This window comes from Bacillus rossius, assembly GCF_032445375.1.
Source record: "Bacillus rossius redtenbacheri isolate Brsri chromosome 9 unlocalized genomic scaffold, Brsri_v3 Brsri_v3_scf9_2, whole genome shotgun sequence".
NCBI classification, from domain to species: domain Eukaryota; kingdom Metazoa; phylum Arthropoda; class Insecta; order Phasmatodea; family Bacillidae; genus Bacillus; species Bacillus rossius.
The window spans coordinates 34922012-34943604 of record NW_026962013.1 but is presented as its reverse complement, the minus strand read 5'-3'; the positions used below and the strand labels follow the sequence as shown (position 1 = coordinate 34943604).

The 21593-nt window shown below is 37.9% G+C and overlaps 2 protein-coding genes across 6 annotated transcripts in view; one reads left to right on the top strand and one right to left on the bottom strand.

Moving 5' to 3' along the window:
- Positions 1–17235, top strand: part of LOC134543173 (UDP-glycosyltransferase UGT5-like) — a 97495-nt gene extending 80260 nt beyond the window's left edge. For all 5 annotated transcript variants that reach the window (XM_063388053.1, XM_063388055.1, XM_063388057.1 and 2 more), the window contains 2 exons: positions 5141–5360; positions 7958–17235. In XM_063388053.1, the coding sequence (XP_063244123.1) occupies positions 5141–5360; positions 7958–8252 (515 nt within the window). In that variant the 3' untranslated portion in view covers positions 8253–17235. The remainder of the gene's footprint in view (positions 1–5140; positions 5361–7957) is intronic.
- The window catches only part of LOC134543174 (progestin and adipoQ receptor family member 4), a 193206-nt gene that overhangs the window by 117496 nt on the left and 54117 nt on the right, over positions 1–21593 (bottom strand). The gene's annotated exons all lie outside the window — the stretch shown is intronic.

Here is a 21593-nt window from a genome sequence, read left to right as displayed (position 1 = left end):
CTTCCGCAAGCCGGGACACAGTAAAACTCCTATATTGCCCCGTACCGCGAGCGCAGGTAAACCCAAAAAAATATTAAAACCCAAACTAATAGCAGGCTTAAAAAATACTAATAAGGTTGTGAACAGTGAGAGGAGGCAGCAAGTTAAAAAGACACAAAATTTATATGACAACATTTAATATATATATATATTAGGGTGATGCTTAAAAATGAAGGTTAAAAAATTTAATGGTTCACCCTCTCATTTTATTCTCCCACATGTAAAATGGTCTAGAATTTTTTTTGGCTCTATTTAAAGTGAATTTAGGGGTCGCTACCAGCATTTAAAGTTTATAAAATTACCAATATTGCAGCACATGAATTTTTAATATAAGGAAATAAGTAATTTTAAAATACTTGAGCAACCAACCACCACTTAACACGTTAAAGGGAACATTGTCGTGCTGAGCCTCCCCTCCAAGCCACATCACCCCTCCCCCTCCTCAAAATCCCTCATTTACTCCTCTCCAACCAACCCACAGCCGAGGTCATGTGTGAGTGGCCTGTCAGTACCTGTCTGGGCAGTGTGCCTGTCTGATCTGTGCAGTTGTTCATGTAGCTTATCCAGAGTGTTTTTAAAAGTAATTATGATTGTGAGTGTGTGGTTAAAGTTGGTTATTGAAAGTGATTTTGGTTTGTGAATTCATAGTAAGTGTTTTTGCATTCATTGTTTAAATAGTAAACCAAATAATTACACAACAAAATAAAAAAATATTATTTACTTGAAAAGTTTTTATCTATGTATGCTGCAAATTTATGAATTTAAACTGAAAAGTCATATAATTTATGGTTACTAATTTTATAACTATTAGTATTTACCATGGAACATAGTAAAAACTCTGCAATTTCTACAAGGAAAAAGACAGAAATATGGTTGGTCGGACAGATGTCTGAAACGTTCGTTCATACCATACTTTCATCTAACGGTAAAGCAAAAGATTCGTGAAGCTGCTTATTTGACCTCTAAAGATTTGCTAGCCGTTTGGAATAAGGCTAGGATACCTACCAGACAGCAAATACATGTTGTTGATAAAGTAGAAAAGTTATTCAAAGAGTGGCAGAATCTGAAGAAAAATAAAGAGAACAAATCTAAAAGATCAGCAGTATTAAGACTAAAAGAAGAAACATGGAATTACAATTTAGATTACTTATTTGATGTAGCGCATGCAATGGCACTGGAAATGATTCAAATTCAAGAAGATAGAGACTTTTTAGTGTTGCAGCGTGAAAAAGGACGTCCAGGGAAAATAGGTGGCATTGACAAGAAACTATCCAAGAAGGAAGAAGAGCAAGAGCGTAAAAAGGCTCGAATGGAGGTGCTTAAGGCAAAAGAATGTGATAGTATTAAGGCAATCACGTGTAAATCAGAAATTCCTAGCATTTTTTCCGATGATGAATCCTCACATGATTACGACAGTGACTTTGAGGGCCCTTCAACATCTAAATCTGGGGAAATACAAAACATAGGACTAAAGAAAAGAGAAAGAAAAAATCTGCTTAACAGAGAATTGACTACAAGCTTGGATGTTGCAAAAATAAGTGATCGCAAAGCAGCTCTTGTCCTTACATCCACTTTAAATCGGCTGGGACGTGATCCTACAAAATATAATCTAAATTTTTCTTCTATACGCCGCCAGCGAGTTGAATGCAGACAGAGCATAGCAGAATATATAAAAAAAGGAGTTTTCAGCTGCTGTACCTTTAACTGTGCACTGGGATGGGAAAATGTTAGAAGATATTACAGGACAGGAAGTAGTCGATCGTCTTCCAGTTTTAGTTTCAGGGAAAGAAATATGAGGAAGTCAACAGTGTTTTAGCAAAAAAGGCATTGAACAAAATTTGTGGCCATTTATGGTACATTTCTGAAGAACTGATTGCTCTATCTTTTTTTGATGATAACGTTGCAAATACAACAAAGAAAAAAATGGTGGAAGCACTGAATAAAGAAGGAGCTGAATTCTCTCCAAAGCGCATCACTGTTGACCTGGACACTATTAATAAGAAAGGGCTGAAGGATTTTGTCAGCAGTAAAACAAAACGATTCTTTTCCATCGCCGGAATCGATTCAAAGTTTATTGAAAAAAACATTGAAGATTGGAATAAAGACGAAGAATATGTCAATATGAAAGAAATAGTGAAGTCATTCAAGGTAGTAAATGATACTGCAGAGAGAGGAGTGTCCCTTATACAAGAATATAATAAAATTCTTATTCCTAATGAATACCAGAAACAGTACATTTTATTACTTGTAAAATCATTCAGGCAGAAGTATCCAGACTACAAAAAATCCACATTGTTGTCTGCCTAGTGGACTATAGCAGTTGGTTAGGTTTGATTTGAATAGTTTTCAAAAGACTGTGTCTGTACGTATTTTTATTGCATCATTACGTTAAAACAAAAAATTATACTCTTCGTTAAGAATATAAAATATATATATATATAATTTCAGACACATAATATATATATAAAATATATATATAATTTCATCACTGTATTACAAGACCATGTTTGATATAAATTTGTAAGGAAAAGAAAATAAAAATAATAATTTGCCAAATTGTGTTTTTTTTTTACCATTTACCAGTTATTTTATTATGTAATTAAAAACCAAATTGAGATAATTTTAGTATTTAAATTAGGTTTTAATAACATTTTTATGCTGAACAATCACAAACAACTGGGTTGTGATAAAAAATATTAATTCCCTAAAAAAAATTTTTTTTTGAAAAATTTTAATTTTGCAATATTTTTTATAACTTCAAAGCTTGGTAGCAACCCCTAAAAATTGTCAAAAAAAATTGAAAAAAATATATTTTGTTTCTCTCATCAGGTAGAACAAAACGGTGGGGTGAACTACAGCAAAAATAAAAATAATTTTTTTTGGTCTTTTAAGCATCATCCTAATATATATATATATATATATATATATATATCATAAAATCGTTTCATCACAAATCGGTGCATCCATCATAAAATACATAACCTATTACTACTTATAAAAAATAGCTATATAATAATACTAAAAAAATACTTTAACGATTCCCCCGAAAAATTATAATTTGATCATATACTTCGGAGCTCCGAAAATTAAATATAATTACCAAAAAGGCATTAAAAATATATAAGAACATAACTCCGCTAGACTATCAAACTTGACTATATTGTCGATTGAACAAGAATTGGCTGCTAATATTGATTTTGACAAAGTTATTTCTGACTTCGCTGCTCATAAGGCCCGTAGAATCCGCTTGTAAAACCGCTCATCCTATTTTAACTTCAATAAAAGGTACCTCATTGTATGTGAAATTTAATTTTAATTAAGCACCTATAGAATGGGGGCGGCAAAATGGGTTTCCCGCCCCAGGCGCCGAGATGGCACGCTACGCCACTGGATGAAAGAATTGTTATGAGTTATTTCTTTATCTATTTCATCATTGGTGTTGCTTCACGTTAAAGCGTCAAAGCATCATTCATAACAGTTCAGTGTCTTGTAGGCCGCAGTCAGGAACTCATGCTATCCCATTGAGATTCTGTATTTTCATTGTATTAACTTATTTATGTGTCAGTAAATAATCATCCTCTTAAAACCCATTTCCCTGATCCTCATTATAGAGTGTCCACTCTTAGAGTGGGTGCCTAACTCCCTGCCCGACAGTTACATTATGTCATGCCGCTGAGCACTCTGAGGTTCAATAATGTGCGAAACCAACTGCCTCCGAGTCATATTCTATGTTAATGGCCATCCACAGGAGTGGCGACTTCAATGTAATGCTTTGAAACTGATCCAGGTTGCTCATTAAGTTCCTTTTGCAGCAATCTGATGTAATTGTAAAGTATTGTAGCTATACTTCAAGTACTTGAGGTGTTTGAACTATTGTCGGCTCTAGTATCCATGGTGGAATCTCCAACAGCATCATGAAAAGGGTCCATGCATGCAAATAAATAGCCTCTCTGCACCATGTCTACTCACTACACTACCTCCTCGTAGTACCAGGGGTGTTAATATTGCGAGCTCTCCTGGGAAGTTTTCGTTCCTTAACAATCTTAAATATTGCAAAAGAGGTATCTGGTGATGTGGAAAGGTTTTATCTGCAGGCAAAAGCAGATGATCTCAAAACCTTGCCTGTGAAGTTAGCACTACTGAACCCTCAGCCTGTTTGATCCTAAAGGCACTAGTCCATGTGAAGAACTAAAGTGCGAAATGGTAATGCTATATTGGGTATGGATTCTGCACTGCAAAGTGCCATAGCTGGGCCATAAAAGCTGGGGCACCAGAGCCGGTGGGATGTCTGAGGTGCCGGTCCTGCAGATCTCAAGTTTTCGAGGTGACAGTGAGGCCTCGATCGGAGTGGTTACTATGCTATCTCACAGGCTAAACATCTTTATAAGCTTGCAAGTGCTTTTAAGAATCAGGCCATAGTGCGGGAATAACAATGTGGGTACTGGGATTCCTGCACCTGGGTCGCATAAGGGAATCTCACTGGCAGTGTGCCTCGGATCACTTACAGCACAGCCTGACGAGTCCCCATTCCGTTGATGAGCAGACACAGTAAGTGGTGATTAGCCCCAGTAGTAACCTGTTCAGCTAGTAGAATTTGAATGCACTTTGGTTGGATCACTGATTCTCTGGGTTTTCTGAAATTTCCTATGAATTTGCACAGTCTAAATAATGATGCCCTGTGCCTTTTGTGAAAATATAATTAAATACAATACACTATGCAAAATTTTGGTTCATATGTGGTGTAAGTATACTTAGTAAAATTGGAAAGAAGCTAAATGAAAAAAAAATTCTGCATGGAGAGACTAACTGGTGACCCACCCATTACGAATCCGAACTCTTGCGGCTGCGGCAACAACTGCGTGGAAATTACGCTAACATAAAAGACGTGCGTATTGACCGATCCATGACAGCAATTTTATTTCCTAAATGCTTAGCCATCTGGAGCTCCCACTTGTGTCACTATTTCTAGTCAAGTCCTGCATACACTGTGAATCCAGACTAAATCGATGACAGGTAGCCAACCTCCCCATTTAAGTTTCGTAGTTAGTTACAGATGTATTAACTGTAGAATACTCAAGTATGTTCTAAAAAAATGTTTCAGGTCATCCCAATGTTAAGGCATTTATTACCCATGGTGGACTGATGGGTACGATGGAGGCTGCTTATTTTGGAGTTCCGATGATTGTCATACCACTGTTTGGAGACCAGTATCTGAATGCACAATCATATGTTCAGAAGGGCATAGCAGTGCAACTTGATTATGGCACTATTGACAAGAAGACAGTTTCTGCTGCACTGAGGGCTGTTTTGCAAGAACCTAGGTGATTATATCTCAGATTTCATCCAGGATTAAATTTTGTTTCCGAAATTTTGTGACACGAAAAAGATACAGTTTCGATTAAACAATAGTTTGTTGTGTCTTTCAATAAATTCATAAATCTATTTTATTATATACATATATTAACTATGAAATAAAATATATTTGACATTTAGATATCAGTGTATACCATGATACTATTTTTTAAAGTGAAACAAATCTAAAAGAATAATTTGTCATGTTTTTATTGCTTTATTTTAGCTTTGCAGTCTGCTGGCACAAAAATAGTTGACAATGAGTTCATATAAAACATCTGTCATTCCCGTAAAAGCAAACAAACATTATATATATAAAAGAAACTATTCTTCTTTCCCTCTGCCGCCATAAGAGTTCTACTGCAACAAATTTTCAGTGTGAATGTGTTAAAACTAACTGAATTATTTCGAACATAAGACCAAGTGTTAAGTTTATCACTAAACACAAAATAGATTTTATTTTCTAATATGACTTTGAGGGGGGTAAATTACGATGTCGATTAATGGTGTGGCAATCACATTTTACAGTGATGTGTCTTGCATCTTATTCTGGATTTAATATGTTTCTGTAATTTTATTATTGAAATATGCATTTCATTTGAACACGCTGTTGTGTCCTATTTTGTAATTTTCTTTTCATATCCCTAAAGTTTTCTCATCCTACATACATATGCTTAAGGTATTTTAAAATTGTACTTTTTTTATCCCTAATAGTTACTGCCAAAATTTGTCTAAAGTATTTAATTTTACTACTACAAACAGTCCCTCATTTGTGTCATTAAGACTATTACTTAGAAGCTATGTAGCCTGCTACCCCATGCCGGGGCGAGCAGCCTACATCCGTCCCTACCAGGACAGCCAGTTACAATCATTCTGTTTAAACCCAGCTTACGGACTTCACCATGGCTAGTCGCGTAGACACAGTAGAGACGCAAAACTAAAATTAAACACTTGATTATGTGTTAAGTAGATTATTGCAGGGTTCATACTAATTACTTCGTAAGCAAACATTTAAATTTATTCTGACACATAAAAAAAGGTAAATAATAATACACGGAATAAAATACATAAAAAAAGACATAAAACTTACAATCCTTACGTGATGCCCGGCTGTAGCGATCACGTTACCTACAACACCAAGGTCTTGCCTTCGCATAAGTCTAAGTCCATACTTGAAGGGGGGGGGGGGGGGAGTCCACACCAAAGCTTGCACACCGTCCCAAACCAACTTCTTCCACCAATAACAAATTAAAGTTTTACTTACAATCAGGGGCGCAACAACAGGGGGAGGGGGCAAGGGTATTTTGCCCCCCCTCTGAAACCTTGAAGTGGGGGCAAACGGGGGCAAAGCAAGTGCTGTGTAATCAATTTTTTGATATTAAAACTGCTTAAATAGCACCATTTTCCACCTTGAAATACAAATTTTCCCGGGGGAGAACCCCCGGACCCCCACTTCAATAGGTAAAAAGGTATATTGCCCCCCCTTTGGAAATTTAGTTGTTGCGCCCCTGCTTACAATAATTCTCGCCGTGTAGTAGAAATTTACCAAAACTGTAGCGCACGCAGCGCCTCCAGGTACCCGGGGTGTAGATTCGGCATAGGTGACACATGTAGCACAGTCAAATGGCAGCGGTCTTCACCCTTCGGGGCGAGGTGCATTAACACTCGCAACTCACAAGAAGTTTAAGATCGCTTACGGAAAATACGTTGCCGTTCCTTCCAAATTATAAAAAAAAAATTAAAATAAACCAGGCCGCGGCAACGATGGCTCCGCGTAGCACTCTCCAGGGTTAACAGTTCACAACGACCGTGTGGGTCGCGTCCCTACCCCCGTGCACGGAGATACACCGACACCCCATATTCACAGCTGTTCCGTCGTCGGTCAACGCCCGCAAGCCACTGTCCCCGCCAGTCCAAACAGTCTCTCTTTTGCATACGTCACACACCCGTGACGTCATCCACCTCCCTCCACTAATTCCCCTCTTTCATACGTGGACAAGTCCATTCAACAGAAGGTAAATGGCTGCACGGAAAACCAAAATCTTTGATTAATTTTAACTGAGACTTTTGAAGATGTAAATAAAAATAAATATGAAAGCATTAACTAAAAAAATTACATTAACATTAAAATTAAACATAATCAAACATAAAACATAATAACATGAGACACCAGAAGTGTATCAGCTACAAGGGTTTTTCTCAGTATTGAGCAAGGTAATGCAATAGTGAACACATTCAAAATACCCAAGTTTATATTTTTTGTGTGCGAGTGAGATTGAGGTTTTTACTATTTATTATGAAAAATCCTCGATCATGTGACGAGGGTCATGAGTTCGATCCCAGTAGCCCAGAATGACTTAAACAATGAGCCCCGAGTCGGTGTCCAAACAGCACGGAGCCCACTGTAATCTTGAAGCTTCCGTCACCTTGAGTCTCTGGGCATGTCTTATTTTCAACTGCCCAAGGTCTGTGCCCTAGCTGACCGAGATAGTTGGAGCGCTGATCGCAGCTCCAGCTGTGTGCATGTACTTCCGGGCTACGAGCACCATCCCTTGTCTGCCCGCAGCTACGCCGAGAACGCCAGGCGCGTGTCGAAAGCGCTCCGGGACGCGCCACTGTCTCCCGTAGACACGGCGGTCTACTGGACCGAGTACGTGGCGAAGCACGGCGGGGCGCCGCACCTGCGCTGCGCGGCCGCCGACCTGCCGTGGTACCAGCTCAAGCTTCTGGATGTCTTCGCGGTGCTTCTCCTGGGCGCCGTGCTGCTGGGGCTGCTCATCAGGGCCGCCGCGCGCAGGCTGTTCTCTGGTGCCAAGAGGCAGGAGGCCTCCAACAAGGGGAGGAAGAGCAAGACGTCGTGAGAACTTCAGTGTGCGCGTGCTTACGTACAGAAAAACACCGTTCAAGCCCATTGGATAGTTACTGAAGTTGTCCTGTAAATGGGAGTTAATGTTTTAATGATGTGGTTAAGGGGTGTGATTTGTACACGAAATAAACAACAACAGATCATTTTATAAGGAAAAAAAAACACTACCTGACTTTTTCCTAACTAGTTTATCGGGTGCCGGATCAATAAAAGGGGAAGGGGGAATGGGAAAATTTGAGTTTTCAAACTAAGATGAACTGTAATATTTTTGCCCCCTTGTAAACAAGGAGTACAAGATACACCTTGCTTTTGTTCCGGTGCTAATTTGTGTGTTATGTTTGAAAAGTCCCGGGCTGTACACAGGGTTAAGGGGACCTTTTTCGAAATCAGATGTCAGTAATTGTCTTCTCAATTTGAATGTCAAGTGTGTAAAATAATTTATATCACTTTCAGATCCCAGCAGACATTGTTCTGCCAGTGTATAGTTATTTATCTCTATAAATCTAAAAATTATATTGTCTGAATGTAATCTATAATCTATAAAACACTATAGAAAAAAGCTGAAAAATAAAAGATTACTAACATTGATAAGATTCCATTATCTAGTTAATGCTCGGCATGCGAAGCAATGCATTATTCAGTTTTTTTTGTAATATGTTTGAAATATTTACACATATACAAATCATCTATCCATCGCTCTAAACATATATATTTATCTCTTTATACATCTATACCTCCCATTATTTCTATCTCTTCTATATACCAATCTGTATATAGATTATACATCTATATATCTCTTTATCTAACTCCATTTCATTCTCTATACCTCGCTTTATTTCAACCTCTCTCTCTCTCTCTATCTCTCACTCTATCTCTGCCTCTCTTTTGTATTTAATTAAATTGTGTCTTGCATGCGCACTTATACAACGAAAACAGACGAAGTGCCGCTATATAATATGAAATAATAAATTTGAATTTAACAAATTTATTTGTGCACTTTACACTTTTTCGTAGGCACAAAACTTCGATTTCTTCGTTTTCTTTCATTTTCAAAATTTGTCCTATATGGTTTTATACTAATCTTTACTAATATGCATAAGTGTATTGTCTAGGTTTAAACCATAATTTAAGCACGTTTTTGAAGAAAGGTGCTTTGATAAGAGCATCGTTGTCTTACATATCAAGCAAGCATCATTTCAAAATCTATATTAGTTAATAAGTTACAAGCAAAATGAAAATAGCATTGAATCTTATGAGGTTAACGCGTGTTGCGTAGTGCCCCTGAAACACTGGAGTGGCCTCTTAATGCTTTTTCCTTGGCCTTCGGCAAGTTTTTTTAAATTCTTTTTCCTTCTTTTCTTCGAGTCTTTCTTTTCTTTTTTCTTCTTTCTGTATTTTTTCTTCCTCTTTATTTTTCCAGTACTCTACCCAAGCTCCAGCACCAATTGCATCCGGAAGTTTGATTTTTTCCCCTACTTTTTTGTTCTTTTTTACTGGAGATTGAGTTGGCCAAAAAACAGTCAGCGAAGGCAGGGCTAACTCCCATCTTAATAGTCCTTCCAACAGTTGGTGAAATGCATGGCATCTCTGGCTCACCAGAGACTTTTGAACTATTTTCTTCTTGCCTTTGTAGGTTATTTTTTTGTGTTGGTTGTTGGCCAGTTTCTATTGGTTCCTCATTATATATCACAGAAGGTTGAATGCATGAAGATGTCACTGGATTAGCTGGTTGTTGGAATAGGAGAGTCACTTGAAGGTGAAAATGCAGCTGTCTTATCTTGGCTCAAAATGTGGGTTTTGATTTTTTTCCAGACATCAAAAAGTTCCTTAGCTGGCTCATCTCCACTCCACTGTTCACCACTGCTGCGGAACTGATTAACCCGCGAAGAAGGGAACATTGACTCAATAAACAATAAATGTTAAGTCTTAAAATGGCATGGCTTGTCAATAACTCTACTAACATGGCTCAAACATTTAGTGTAATCAATACTTTCTTTGTCAAATGGATATATTCCACACTTTCTGAAAAGCCATTCTTCAATACATCTTCATTTGCTGCTTGCAAAGCATTTTCAATTAATGGTGCAAAATTTGCACGTGTGACACTTCTAGCCCCAGTCCTTTTTAGCCAATCTGAAACAGTCTTTTTCCAAGATACTTTTATGGGTCGAAAAACTGACACATCCGCTGGTTGCAAGATATGGGTTGCATTTGGAAGTAATGAATATAAGATAATATCATTCTTCATACAGAACATTGCAACCTCAAAGCTAATATGAGATCTATGTCCGTCAACTAAATATAGTAGGTACTGGGAATGTTGTATTGATTTATTTTAGGAAAGGCAACAAATTATTTGCAACATAACCAAAAAAACCTTGAGCAGTCATCCATCCACTTTTAGATCGGCCTAGTGACCATTCAGGATTAACATTCCGACTTATTTCTGCTGGTATCCTTTCATAAGGATACACAATACAAGGAGGTGCCATTTTCCCACTTGCAGTGAATGTTACCATTACAGTGATACATTCTTTATCACTGCCTCGGACGTCGGACCTCATACAAATCTTTAAGCCCTTTAGGCCCTATTACCAACGAGGTAACTGGATTGGTTTGGAAACCAGACTCATCTCCATTGATAATCCTAAAAGGATCTTTCAGCAAATTGTCATTTCCTGTTTCATCTATTATGTATTTGTGTAGATTGTCATGCCACTCTCTAATAGCATGTTCAGTCACAAATGATCTCGCAACACCAAGAGCTTCAGGTTTACGCAGTGAAACATCCGGATGATGCTTAAAGAAAATATCTAGCCACTTTCTACCAGGTCTTCCTTCAGTAAATGGACTTGGCCTTCCATCTTTTTTTATTATTTCTTCGACAGAATCCAGCAACTGTCTTGGTTCGACTGGCATACCTTTTTTTGGCCATAGCCTTCAACCAAAGAATTAGGAGATATTTTCCCTGCAAAACAATGAAAAATATCATCTTTGCTATAAGCTATATATAGGCATTAAAACAATTATAGGATTATAGGATAGGGTGTACAATAAATGGAAGGATGTATAGAATGTTAAGATATGTTAAATAGGTATGTATGTATATATATATACATACACACACACACACACACAATCATATGTTAAACAAGATTATTATTATTATAAATCTTCAAACAAAAAAGTAGTCCTAGCCAACCTCTGAAATACCCGACTATTAAGGCCTATGTAAAAAAAAAAGTATCTGAAACTGAACTCTGATCTTTATCAGTTAGGCCTCGGTATCATCATTGTATCCAAAGTTTGAATAATTGTGACCTTTTAAAAGTTTTAAAATATAAAGAAACGGTATGCTTACTTCAGGAATTAAAATTGTTTGGGGACCCTTTATGGCATCCAAAGAGCTTTTTCCTTTTAATTTGTCCATTAAAGTTGCATGGGGAATATTGTATTTCCTTTCTGTTTCTCGTATGGCTCCATTACGAACTTCATCAATAGCATTAATTAATTCTTCCTTAGAATATATTTTTGCCATCTGAAACAATCTCATCATTGCACGAATTTGCGACCAGCATTTTGCTCCAGTAACCGACCAATGGTTTGATACTGGAAGATAATTATATTTAAGAGGGAAAATGAGAGACTTATGTGATTAACACGAATGCCAGCCAACTAAACAAAGAGACAACAAAAAATAATACTACCCAATATCCGACCATTTGGTCGTGTATTGGATATTAGGTTGAAAAGATGTGCCACTAATCGACCGCAATAATTTTACAACTAAATTACTGATATTCAGTTAAACAATAGGTTTATTGCGTTTACTACACTTCTAAAACAATATAAATCACCAAGCAATGTAAAAAATATCAAACAAAACAACGGATGTCAGTGGATAATAAGTTGGTTACCTTGAACACATGTAGTAGTTAGATTTCAGAATCCACCATATTGTCAGTGCTGCTAAACATAAAATTTACCTCTTGCCAGAGAATTCACTTCAGACTTTTATCTAAAATTTACATGAATTTCCCATATCTACAAAAACATATGAATGGTAGGGTTATTTCTACAAACTGCAAAATTTTCTTAGATATTTTTTTTTATGACTGGTCGGTAACTGGTACGAGGTCGGCTATTGGTGCGTTCACCCTATTCACATTGCTGCTGGTAAGGGGGTGTGCCCTCTATAATCACCGTTATTTTAAAGTAACGGCTCCTGGAAAATTGTGTAAATAGAAAGCAAAGTGCACGATTCATACTGAGGGAAAATTAAGCATTTAAACTACTAGTTAACAACCTCCATCCCATTAAAAAAAAAAAAAAAAACTTAAATATTTTTGGTTATAGTGTACAGGCGAGTGGGTTTGTGATAACTTAATCTGTTCTAGCCTACATACAAATAAGATAACGATAGTTGAAATATTAGTTAATTTACCCATTTCTGTTCAAATAACCTTTATTAAGTTCGTACCTTTAAAGGCCCGTCTACAATAGTCCGAACCTGTGCGTGGTTCGTGTCCTTATCCGAATGTTAGTGACGTCACATTGTCTCACCGAAAACTGCCCTGTCCACAATTGCGATGTCCGATGTCCGAATGTATTGATTTCTAAAGTTGCTACCAGAGCGCAGTAAATGTGCCAAACAAAATGTTTTTGTTTATTGTTTTGATGCTTTGTAGTTTGAAATTGAACTTTTGAAAGTTGTGGGAGTTCAATTTTATATATTTATTCAGTAAGGCAAAGTGGCAAATGTAAATGCTAAAAAATTAACTCATATCACAGCAATCGAACAGCACTAATTTAAATGTCGTCTTGCTCTTCTTGAATTACAACACCTTCCATTTCCTTCAATAACAAAAACAAACACCACGTTTTCAAATGGGAACCGGAAATTCAAATATCGTGAATGTTCTGTTCTTTTTCTGTGTCCGAAGTACACAGGTTGGGACAAAAAGTTCAAATTGACGAATGTCTTCGGACCAGGTAGGTTCGGACCTTCGCCCACTTGACGCATGGCGTCAGTGTGTCACGTGGACCAATCAGCTACGAGTGTCCTTCGGACACAGTTTAGGACATTGCTATTGTAGACGGGCCTTAACAGTGAAATAATCCGATAAATAGATGTACTGTTGTTTTCAATGCCATCGTCCATTGTAACATAATGACGAAAATAAACCTTCGTATAAAGCGTAAATAATGTAAACATAAATATAGCCGAAACTAATTTCCCTAAATAACACTGCAGCCAACCTGTAAACTGTTAAATGGAAAATAAACTAATTTTCTAACCCACCTAGCCATCGCATATTTCGGGATTCATTCCTTTTTTTCTATTACCAAAACACAATTTTTCATTTTGTATGATTACATTTACGTTTCATTTCGTCCACCCAAAATGATAAACTTGCACATACACATTGTTACCTTCTAATATTGGACATTAAAAATGGAGCATTCTGCATTTAAAGGCTGTGTTGTTTTTGCTCTAATGTTTTGCTCTGCACATAGGGAATGGTCATCTTTTGTTGTAACTTCAACTGTTCACACAAGGAAGATTATACACGCTTACTCCCTAAGTACTCTTATATATAATCATTATTTAGATTAAATTTAAATTTCGTTCTCACCCCCCCCCCCCCCCCCCAAACAGGGTCCCGCCGGAATCTACGCGTCGAACATCGACAAATGTGCCAATATATTACCCTGCATGGCGTTTACTCATTCAGCTATCTTCTTCAGACGCTAACACATTTACGATAAGTTACAGATCACTTCTAATGTTGACGTTATCGTCTTAGTAGTCTGGATTAGGCTTACTAGATTTATACCTACCCGGTTTTTTAAAAGGATGTTTCTAGAGGTGAAGGCCGTGGGTTAGAAGGGACCGGCAGGCGCTATTGGACGGCTTGCCTGTGGTGGAAAAGGAAGAGTGAAAAAAAAAAAAGGGGGGGGGGGCTACGAAGCTAGACTCGTGATAAGCGCATGGCCTCGCTCCAGCCAGCACGCAAACCAAATGCTGATAGTATTCAGGCACGACCCTCCCACCGCTATCTCCGACTCGTGCCGCCCCTGAAGTAAAGGGAGGCTCGCGGAAAATTATGTCCCCCCCCCCCTCAACCCTTTACTTCTCCAAACAAGCTCGAGGTAATGCTTCCCGTCAGCTCTCATTTGATAGATAGGTAGCTTTCGATCTTCACTTCTCCTACCACTATCAGTTTTGAAATAACTCATCAACGCTTGACTTTTTTTTTTTTTACTGCAGTACGGGGCGATACAAGGCAATGGCAAAACCCTTGGATATGCATTTTAAAAGGCCGGGTTGAAATTACTATCCAGCAATCTTTATTTACGTTTTTTTTATGGACAAACCCCCCCTTCACCATTTTCAAAAAAAAAAAAAAATTAAAAATTCGTGACAACAAATAGATAAGCACATGTCGCCATACAATGTATGCTCGGAACTGAACCGACGAAACGCCGGATGGCGGTACGCGCTGTGTTGTGAAATGTTGAGGTACAAGACAGAAAGGGATGGAATGACAGGACGCCAGTGGATTTTAAGGAAAACAAAATATTATTCAGACACTTCCAATCACACAAATCCCCACATCACAACAAACAACCTTCCCAAAATTGAGGCCGCCAACAATGACCCAGGCTTCGCACGCGTCTTGTGGAAAAACGTTCTCGGTACAGCATTTGTGCTTCCCCTGCATTGCCGTCCGCTAGGCAGGGCCGGATTTAGAGGTCTGGAGGCCTCGGGGCAACAGAGGAGCGGAGGCCCCCTGGCCCCAAATTATTATCCAAATAAAATGAACCATTTTTTTTTTCAGTCGAGTTTTCCAATAAATAATTTATTGTGGAATCAAATAGATTCTCTTAGTATTTAAAAAACATACATAAATATAATCGGAGACAAGAATTATATGAAATTAAATTTTAGTGTTAATGAATATTTCTGGTAATATTTAACAATAATATAATCATGTATGTACAAAGTACTGTAGGTAAAGGTAAAACAGCGAAAAAATAATATCAAAGGAAAAGTTGTTTACTAGTGTTTACTTGTCGGAATTTGAAAGATTTTTTTTCCGAAGTCTCTATTGTGGAGGCCCCGGGGCTTTCGCCCCGGTTGCCCTCCCCTACATCCGGCCCTGCCGCTAGCCCGTGCATGAGATGCGTCTCGGCCTTCTCTTCGCTCGTGTGAGCAGCTGACCACCCATATCTCTTTTGAGAGCCACAGCACAAGCACTGCGCGTTTATATCGTCTGATGGAACCCTCGAGCGCTTCACCGGTCGAATGGTGTATGCTCCTGCAGCATGTTCTTCGTGAAATACATTTCTCGGCGTCTTACGTGTACACCTCTAAACGAGAACTACGTGCTAAGGCCGCGAGGAAAATATTTATTTTTTAGTCTACATGTAAATGTATTTTTTTTAATTCGAGCTACGATATTTAGGAGGTGATTAAAAACGAAATTATAGATTAAATATTTGTATCGGACTTCTCAACTTCCTAGATTCTTAATATAAGGAAAGTGTAGCCTAGTGCTGTAAAAGTTTAGCAACAAGATTATAGTAAAATAAAAAAAAAATATAAAAGTTGGAAATGGTAATTAGTAAATATAAAACTTGTAAAATCATTCAGCGCGAGTTTCCATACTTGAGAGAGGATATACATACATTTTAATTTATATCGGTTATTAATAATTAAAAGCCATTTAATATAGGTAATTTTAATTACCAAATCTGCGCACTCCTCGAATTATATTCTTACTAATATTATAAATGCGAATGTGAGTTTGATTGTATGTTTGTTTGTTACGCTTTCACGCGGAAACTACTCAACCGATCATGAAATTTTGTGCGCATATTTTCAAGGGTATAGTAAAGGACATAAGACACTTTTATATAAAAAAAAATATTTTTTCCGAAGGGCAAAAAAAAATTGATATTGGTATGTATGATCGTCCGACTGAGAGTTTGAGTAATATGAATGAAATTTAACGCTATCTGGAGTTTCAATAAGTAAATTAAATAATTCGCCAATCTAATACTGTAATACCGGCGGTCAATTCACTATTCCACATTTATTTTTATTTTTTCTGTAACCGCCAAGCAATACTTAAACATTTTTTTAATTTTTGAGGTTAGGTGTCTGTTTATTTTCTTCGGTGATAGTTGTTTGGATGTTGATGCTGAAGGTTATATTTTACTTTCAAGAGAATTTTGTAATTTAGTAGAAAATGATGTGGATCTTATTACTCAAGTTTTCCCGGATTTGCAACAAAATTTTATTAGTGATCAGTGGTTGTGCGCAAGAGCAATATTGGCGCCAAAAAATGATATTGTTAATAAATTCAACACTTATATTTTAAAAGAGGTGCAAGTGGAAATTGAGTATTTGTCAATAGATACAATCAAAGATACAGAAGAAAGCACTTCATATTTTGCGGAGTTTTTAAATTTACTTGAACTTTCGGGTGTACCCTCACAACTCACATAAACTTCAAATGAAGCTTACCTAATATACAAGTTATGCTTATGCAAAATCTAGATTCTCCTCGACTATGTAATGGAACGAGGCTTTGGATCACACAATTGGGGCAGAATATACTTGGTGCCACTATTTTAACAGTTGTCGGTAAAAGAAAAAGTGTTATCATACTTCGAATTCCAATTATCCCCACTGATATACCGTTCCAATTTAAAAGAGTTCAGTTTCCCGTCAGGCTTAGCTTTACTGTTACCATTAACAAAGCGCAAGAGCAAACACTGCCGATAGCAGGGGTGCACTTGGAAAAACCATGCTTTTTCCATGGCCAAACTATATGTAGCCTGTTCGCGTGTGTCCAATGCCCGAAATCTATACACATATTTGCACCGGACGAAAAAAAACAAACATATAACATAGTATACAGGAGCATCCTAGAATAATACTTAGATTTAAGCTCTTTGAAGGAAAAAATAATGGATTATACGTTAATACTTTGAACTTTTTAAAATGTTGGTATTTAAAATTATTTTTTGTAATAGTGAAACATATTTCAATAAAACTTGTTTTCAGTTTTTTAAGCTAAATTGTATGTTAGAATTTTTATATACTGATGATCCCTGTCACGTAATAAAAAAAAAACAATTACCATATTATTTTATTTTCTTTGCAACGATCTTTGATACTTATTTAAGAACATCAACGCGAGCGAAGCCACGGGTAAAAGCTGGTATATTTAGGTACCACATCCGATAATCCAAACAATGCCATTATCTTAAAATGTTGTATCATATTTATGTCACAAGGCGTTTACACTGTAAAATGTTTTTTGGTAATGTTCCTAAACATTTACTGGAGGTAGTTAACCCATACACTGGGTGAATATTATGCCCATCTATCCATGAGCACATTAACCATACAATGGAAAAAAAAAAAGTCCTTGGAAACGATATCACTTGTACGATTGAAATACAAAACTTTGTACCATTTGTCATTTTACAAAGCTCTGCCTTGCAAGTTTACAAGTGATATCGTTGGCAACTGAGATTCCAAAGGATTTTCCTTGTAAAAGTACGTACATATACACCCGTCTCAACCCCTCTCACCCTCAAATACGCTCCTGGCACTCGGTAATTAGATGATAATAGTTGTGACGAAACATAAAATGCAAGAGAGTTTTTACAGGAATGGTCTTCAAACTATAGTAACAGCGAAAATAAATAACCAATGTGGCCAGGGGCGCAACAACTAAATTTCCAAAAGGGGGGGGGGGGGGGGCAATATACCTTATTATAAAGAATCATCGATCCCCACTATTGAAGCGGGGGGTCAGGGGGGTCCTCCCCCGGGAAAATTGGTATTTCAAGGTGGAAAATGGTGCTATTTAAGCAGTTTTATTATCTAAAAATTGAATACACAGCACTTTCTTTGCCCACGTTTGCCCCCACTTCAAGGTTTCAGAGGGGAGGGGAGGGGGGGGCAAAATACCCTTGCCCCCCCCCTGTTGTTGCGCCCTTGAATGTGGCATACGAGACCGAGGCGAAGGTAGATGGAATCGGACTCGTGCGCGCCGAGAGGTCTCGTCGGCGAGGAAGAATCTGGACTCCGGACCCCCAGCGCCGCCCCTGGTGTCGGGAGGAGAGGGGGGGCTGGCGTGGAAGTGTTGTTCGAAGGATGGCGCGAGAGTCGAGTGTGCGGGAGGAGGAGGGTATTGATTCTGGCGGTGTTCTGAAGCCACGCGTGGCGAAGCGACCAACTAAGGTCCGTTCTGCAACGGCGCGCGTGAACGGAGACGGATCTCCCGGAACATTTGCACTACCACGTCTGCTGCTTCCACAGCGCAGGGAAACGTAAACAATGGCAACCAATGAGATTGCATTTAAAAATTACGAAATATTAATTTAATTAGTAACGGGTAGATTTACATATTATAATTCAAATAAACGACCACGTAATAGTACATGTACGTCAAACAATATTTTAACGTATCCTTGAACTGCGCAGGATTCGTCCGTTCTCCAGGGACCTCGCTGTCGAAGAGACTTTCGAGACCAAGTATATACTTCGGGTATTGTGGACCCATCGGTTAAAGTGGACCCACGCTGTCAAACTCGGTGTATGTGCTGCAACCTAGGAAGAATCACAATAAGTAATCTGCCACAGAAGCTCAGTTGCTTAGACTGTTGAAAACGTGCGCGCATATCGATCTCCGCAGGTTACGTTACGATGACGAAAAACCAAGATATAAAAGTTTTTGCAGGTATGTATGTCTGTGTAACGTGTTGAAATACTTAAGGTAAATAAATTATGTATAATATTTAAAAGTAACGATAAAGGAGTCTGTGTTAATGGTAGGTGTTGGAAATGGTCAGCACGTAAGTAGTTTCGATCACAATTCTATTCAAATAACAATGGCGTAGGTCGGCTAAAGTGGACCTACGAGGTGCGGGTAAAGTGGTACCGGTCCACTTTACCCGCCATATTTTACGTAACATACAGGTTTTTAAAATTAATTTTTTACTTTAGGTAGGATTCACGATACTTCAAATTTCGCTTAGAGTAGCTGCGGAAGTTAGTAAAAGCCAATCAGTGAGAAGCTTTTATTTAAATGCTACTCGCTGATTGGTTAATTTAAATTTCAACGCAACGCTATGTGAAAATTCGCTGTATCGTAAATACCACTTTACTCATTTTTTTATAACGTATATAGAAAAGTTTTTTGGTTTGTTGGAAATGTCAACACAGGCAGAAAAAGTGGGTGTGTCAAGAAAGATCAGAATCATGGAGTCAACAGTCCATGATTGCTGCTGTTCATGCTGTTCGTAAAAAAAGATATGGGCTTGAATAAAGCGCAAAAAATGTTCAATGTGCCTAAAACATCTTTAAGAAGATATGTCAATATGATTGACAAATCACCTGAAGAATCCATTCTTACAACATCAGGTAGGAAATCAATCTTTAGTCCCAGAATGGAACAACAGTTAGTTGAGTATTTGTTGTTTATGGAAGCTAAATTATTTGGTTTAACTATGTAAGACGTAAGGAGGCTTGCCTATCAGTTAGCGGAAAAAAATACCTAATATTGAACACAGGTTTTCTGAACTCAGGGGGGCTGCTGGAAAGGACTGGTTATATGGATTTCAAAGGCGACATAAAAATATTATCGCATTGCGAACTCCTTCAGGAACATCAATAGCCAGAGCCAAGGGGTTCAATAAAACTAGTGTTGCAAAATTTTTTGATATTTTAGAAAGCGAATGTGACAAAACGAACTTCCCTCCAACTAGAATCTACATTGTAGATTAAAGTGGATTGTCTGTGCTAGCCAGAAAAATACCTAAAGTGATTTCTTTAAAAGGTAAATGCCAGATTGGATCAATTTCATCAGCCGAACGAGGTTCACTTATCACTGTGATAGTATGCATGAGTGCTGGTGGGAGTTATGTACAACCTATGTTAGTGTTCCCAAGAAAAAACATCTTATAAGAGGTGCACCTCCAGGTTGTGTATTTACCTGCCACCCTTCTGGATGGATCAACAGTGACATTTTCAGTGAATGGTTTGATCACTTTGTGTATAGTACCAAAACTACATGCTCTGATCCTGTTCTCCTCATTTTGGACGGACATTTCAGCCATACCAGGAATCTAGAAGTTATAGACAAAGCCAGAACGAATCATGTCACCATAATTTGCTTGCCACCACACAGCACACATATACTTAAACCACTTAATAAAACTTTCATGGGTGTTCTGAAACATTATTATAGTGAAGAAGTGCGTATGTTCTTGAGGATAACAGGCAGAGCTGTGACACATGTCGGCGTAACTGAACTCTTTGGGAAAGCTTATCTGAAAGCACAAACCGGTGAAAATTCTGTCAGTGGTTTCCGCAAGACAGGAATATACCCAATTAACAGGAACATATTTTCAGATGCTGATTTCGCTTCTTCGGAATATTGGGGTTACATGGCGGTTCAGGAAGGTACAGTTACAGCGAGCCCAGAAATATCAGGGGGTAATCAGTCACCTTTACGAGATGTAGCAGACACATCATCTGAAGCTCAGAATATACAACCAAACACATCTTCTGCTGCCGATGAAGCTTTTCCACTACTTCGAAATGTCAGCCCTAACACTTCTTCAGTCATAGAAGAGCCTTCAACACTTCTTCAGTGTCCACTTCCCAAATCACCACTGGGAGGAACTGCATTTTCAGTAGGCCCTAGTGACATTTCGCCATCTCCAGTAATCGCTAAAGCAGCAACAACAAGAGGTAGGCCAAGAGGAGCGGCATGTGTTGTTACATCATCTCCTTTCAAAAACAGCCTTCAAGAAAGTCGTAAACGAGCTGCCAAAAAAATCCTGCCTTTTCAGCCTACTGAAAAAAATAAGAATAACATAAATAAAAAGCTATCTGGGAAGACTATGGATACAAAGCAATCAGTTGAGCGTAATACATTTGACGAAACTGATGCTACTTGTATCTATTGCTCTGGAAAGTTTTCTGATGACAGAGCTGGGGAAAAGTGGGTTCAGTGTTTGGAGTGTTTGGCCTGGAGTCACGAAGAATGTGCTGACAATGAAACTGCGCATTTCGTATGTGATATTTGCAAAACCTAATCCACCACTTTACCAGATATATCTACTGTCATAGGGCTACACGTATGTGGTTAGTGCATCCTTATTACAATCATGTAGTGTAGAATGTTTTCAGTGTGCAAATAAGACATTTAGAATATTTTAGTAAATATGTGCACTATTATTCTGCTAAACTTCACTATTAATAACATTTTTGTCTCAGAAACATCTACCCATTGTATACTTATACAAA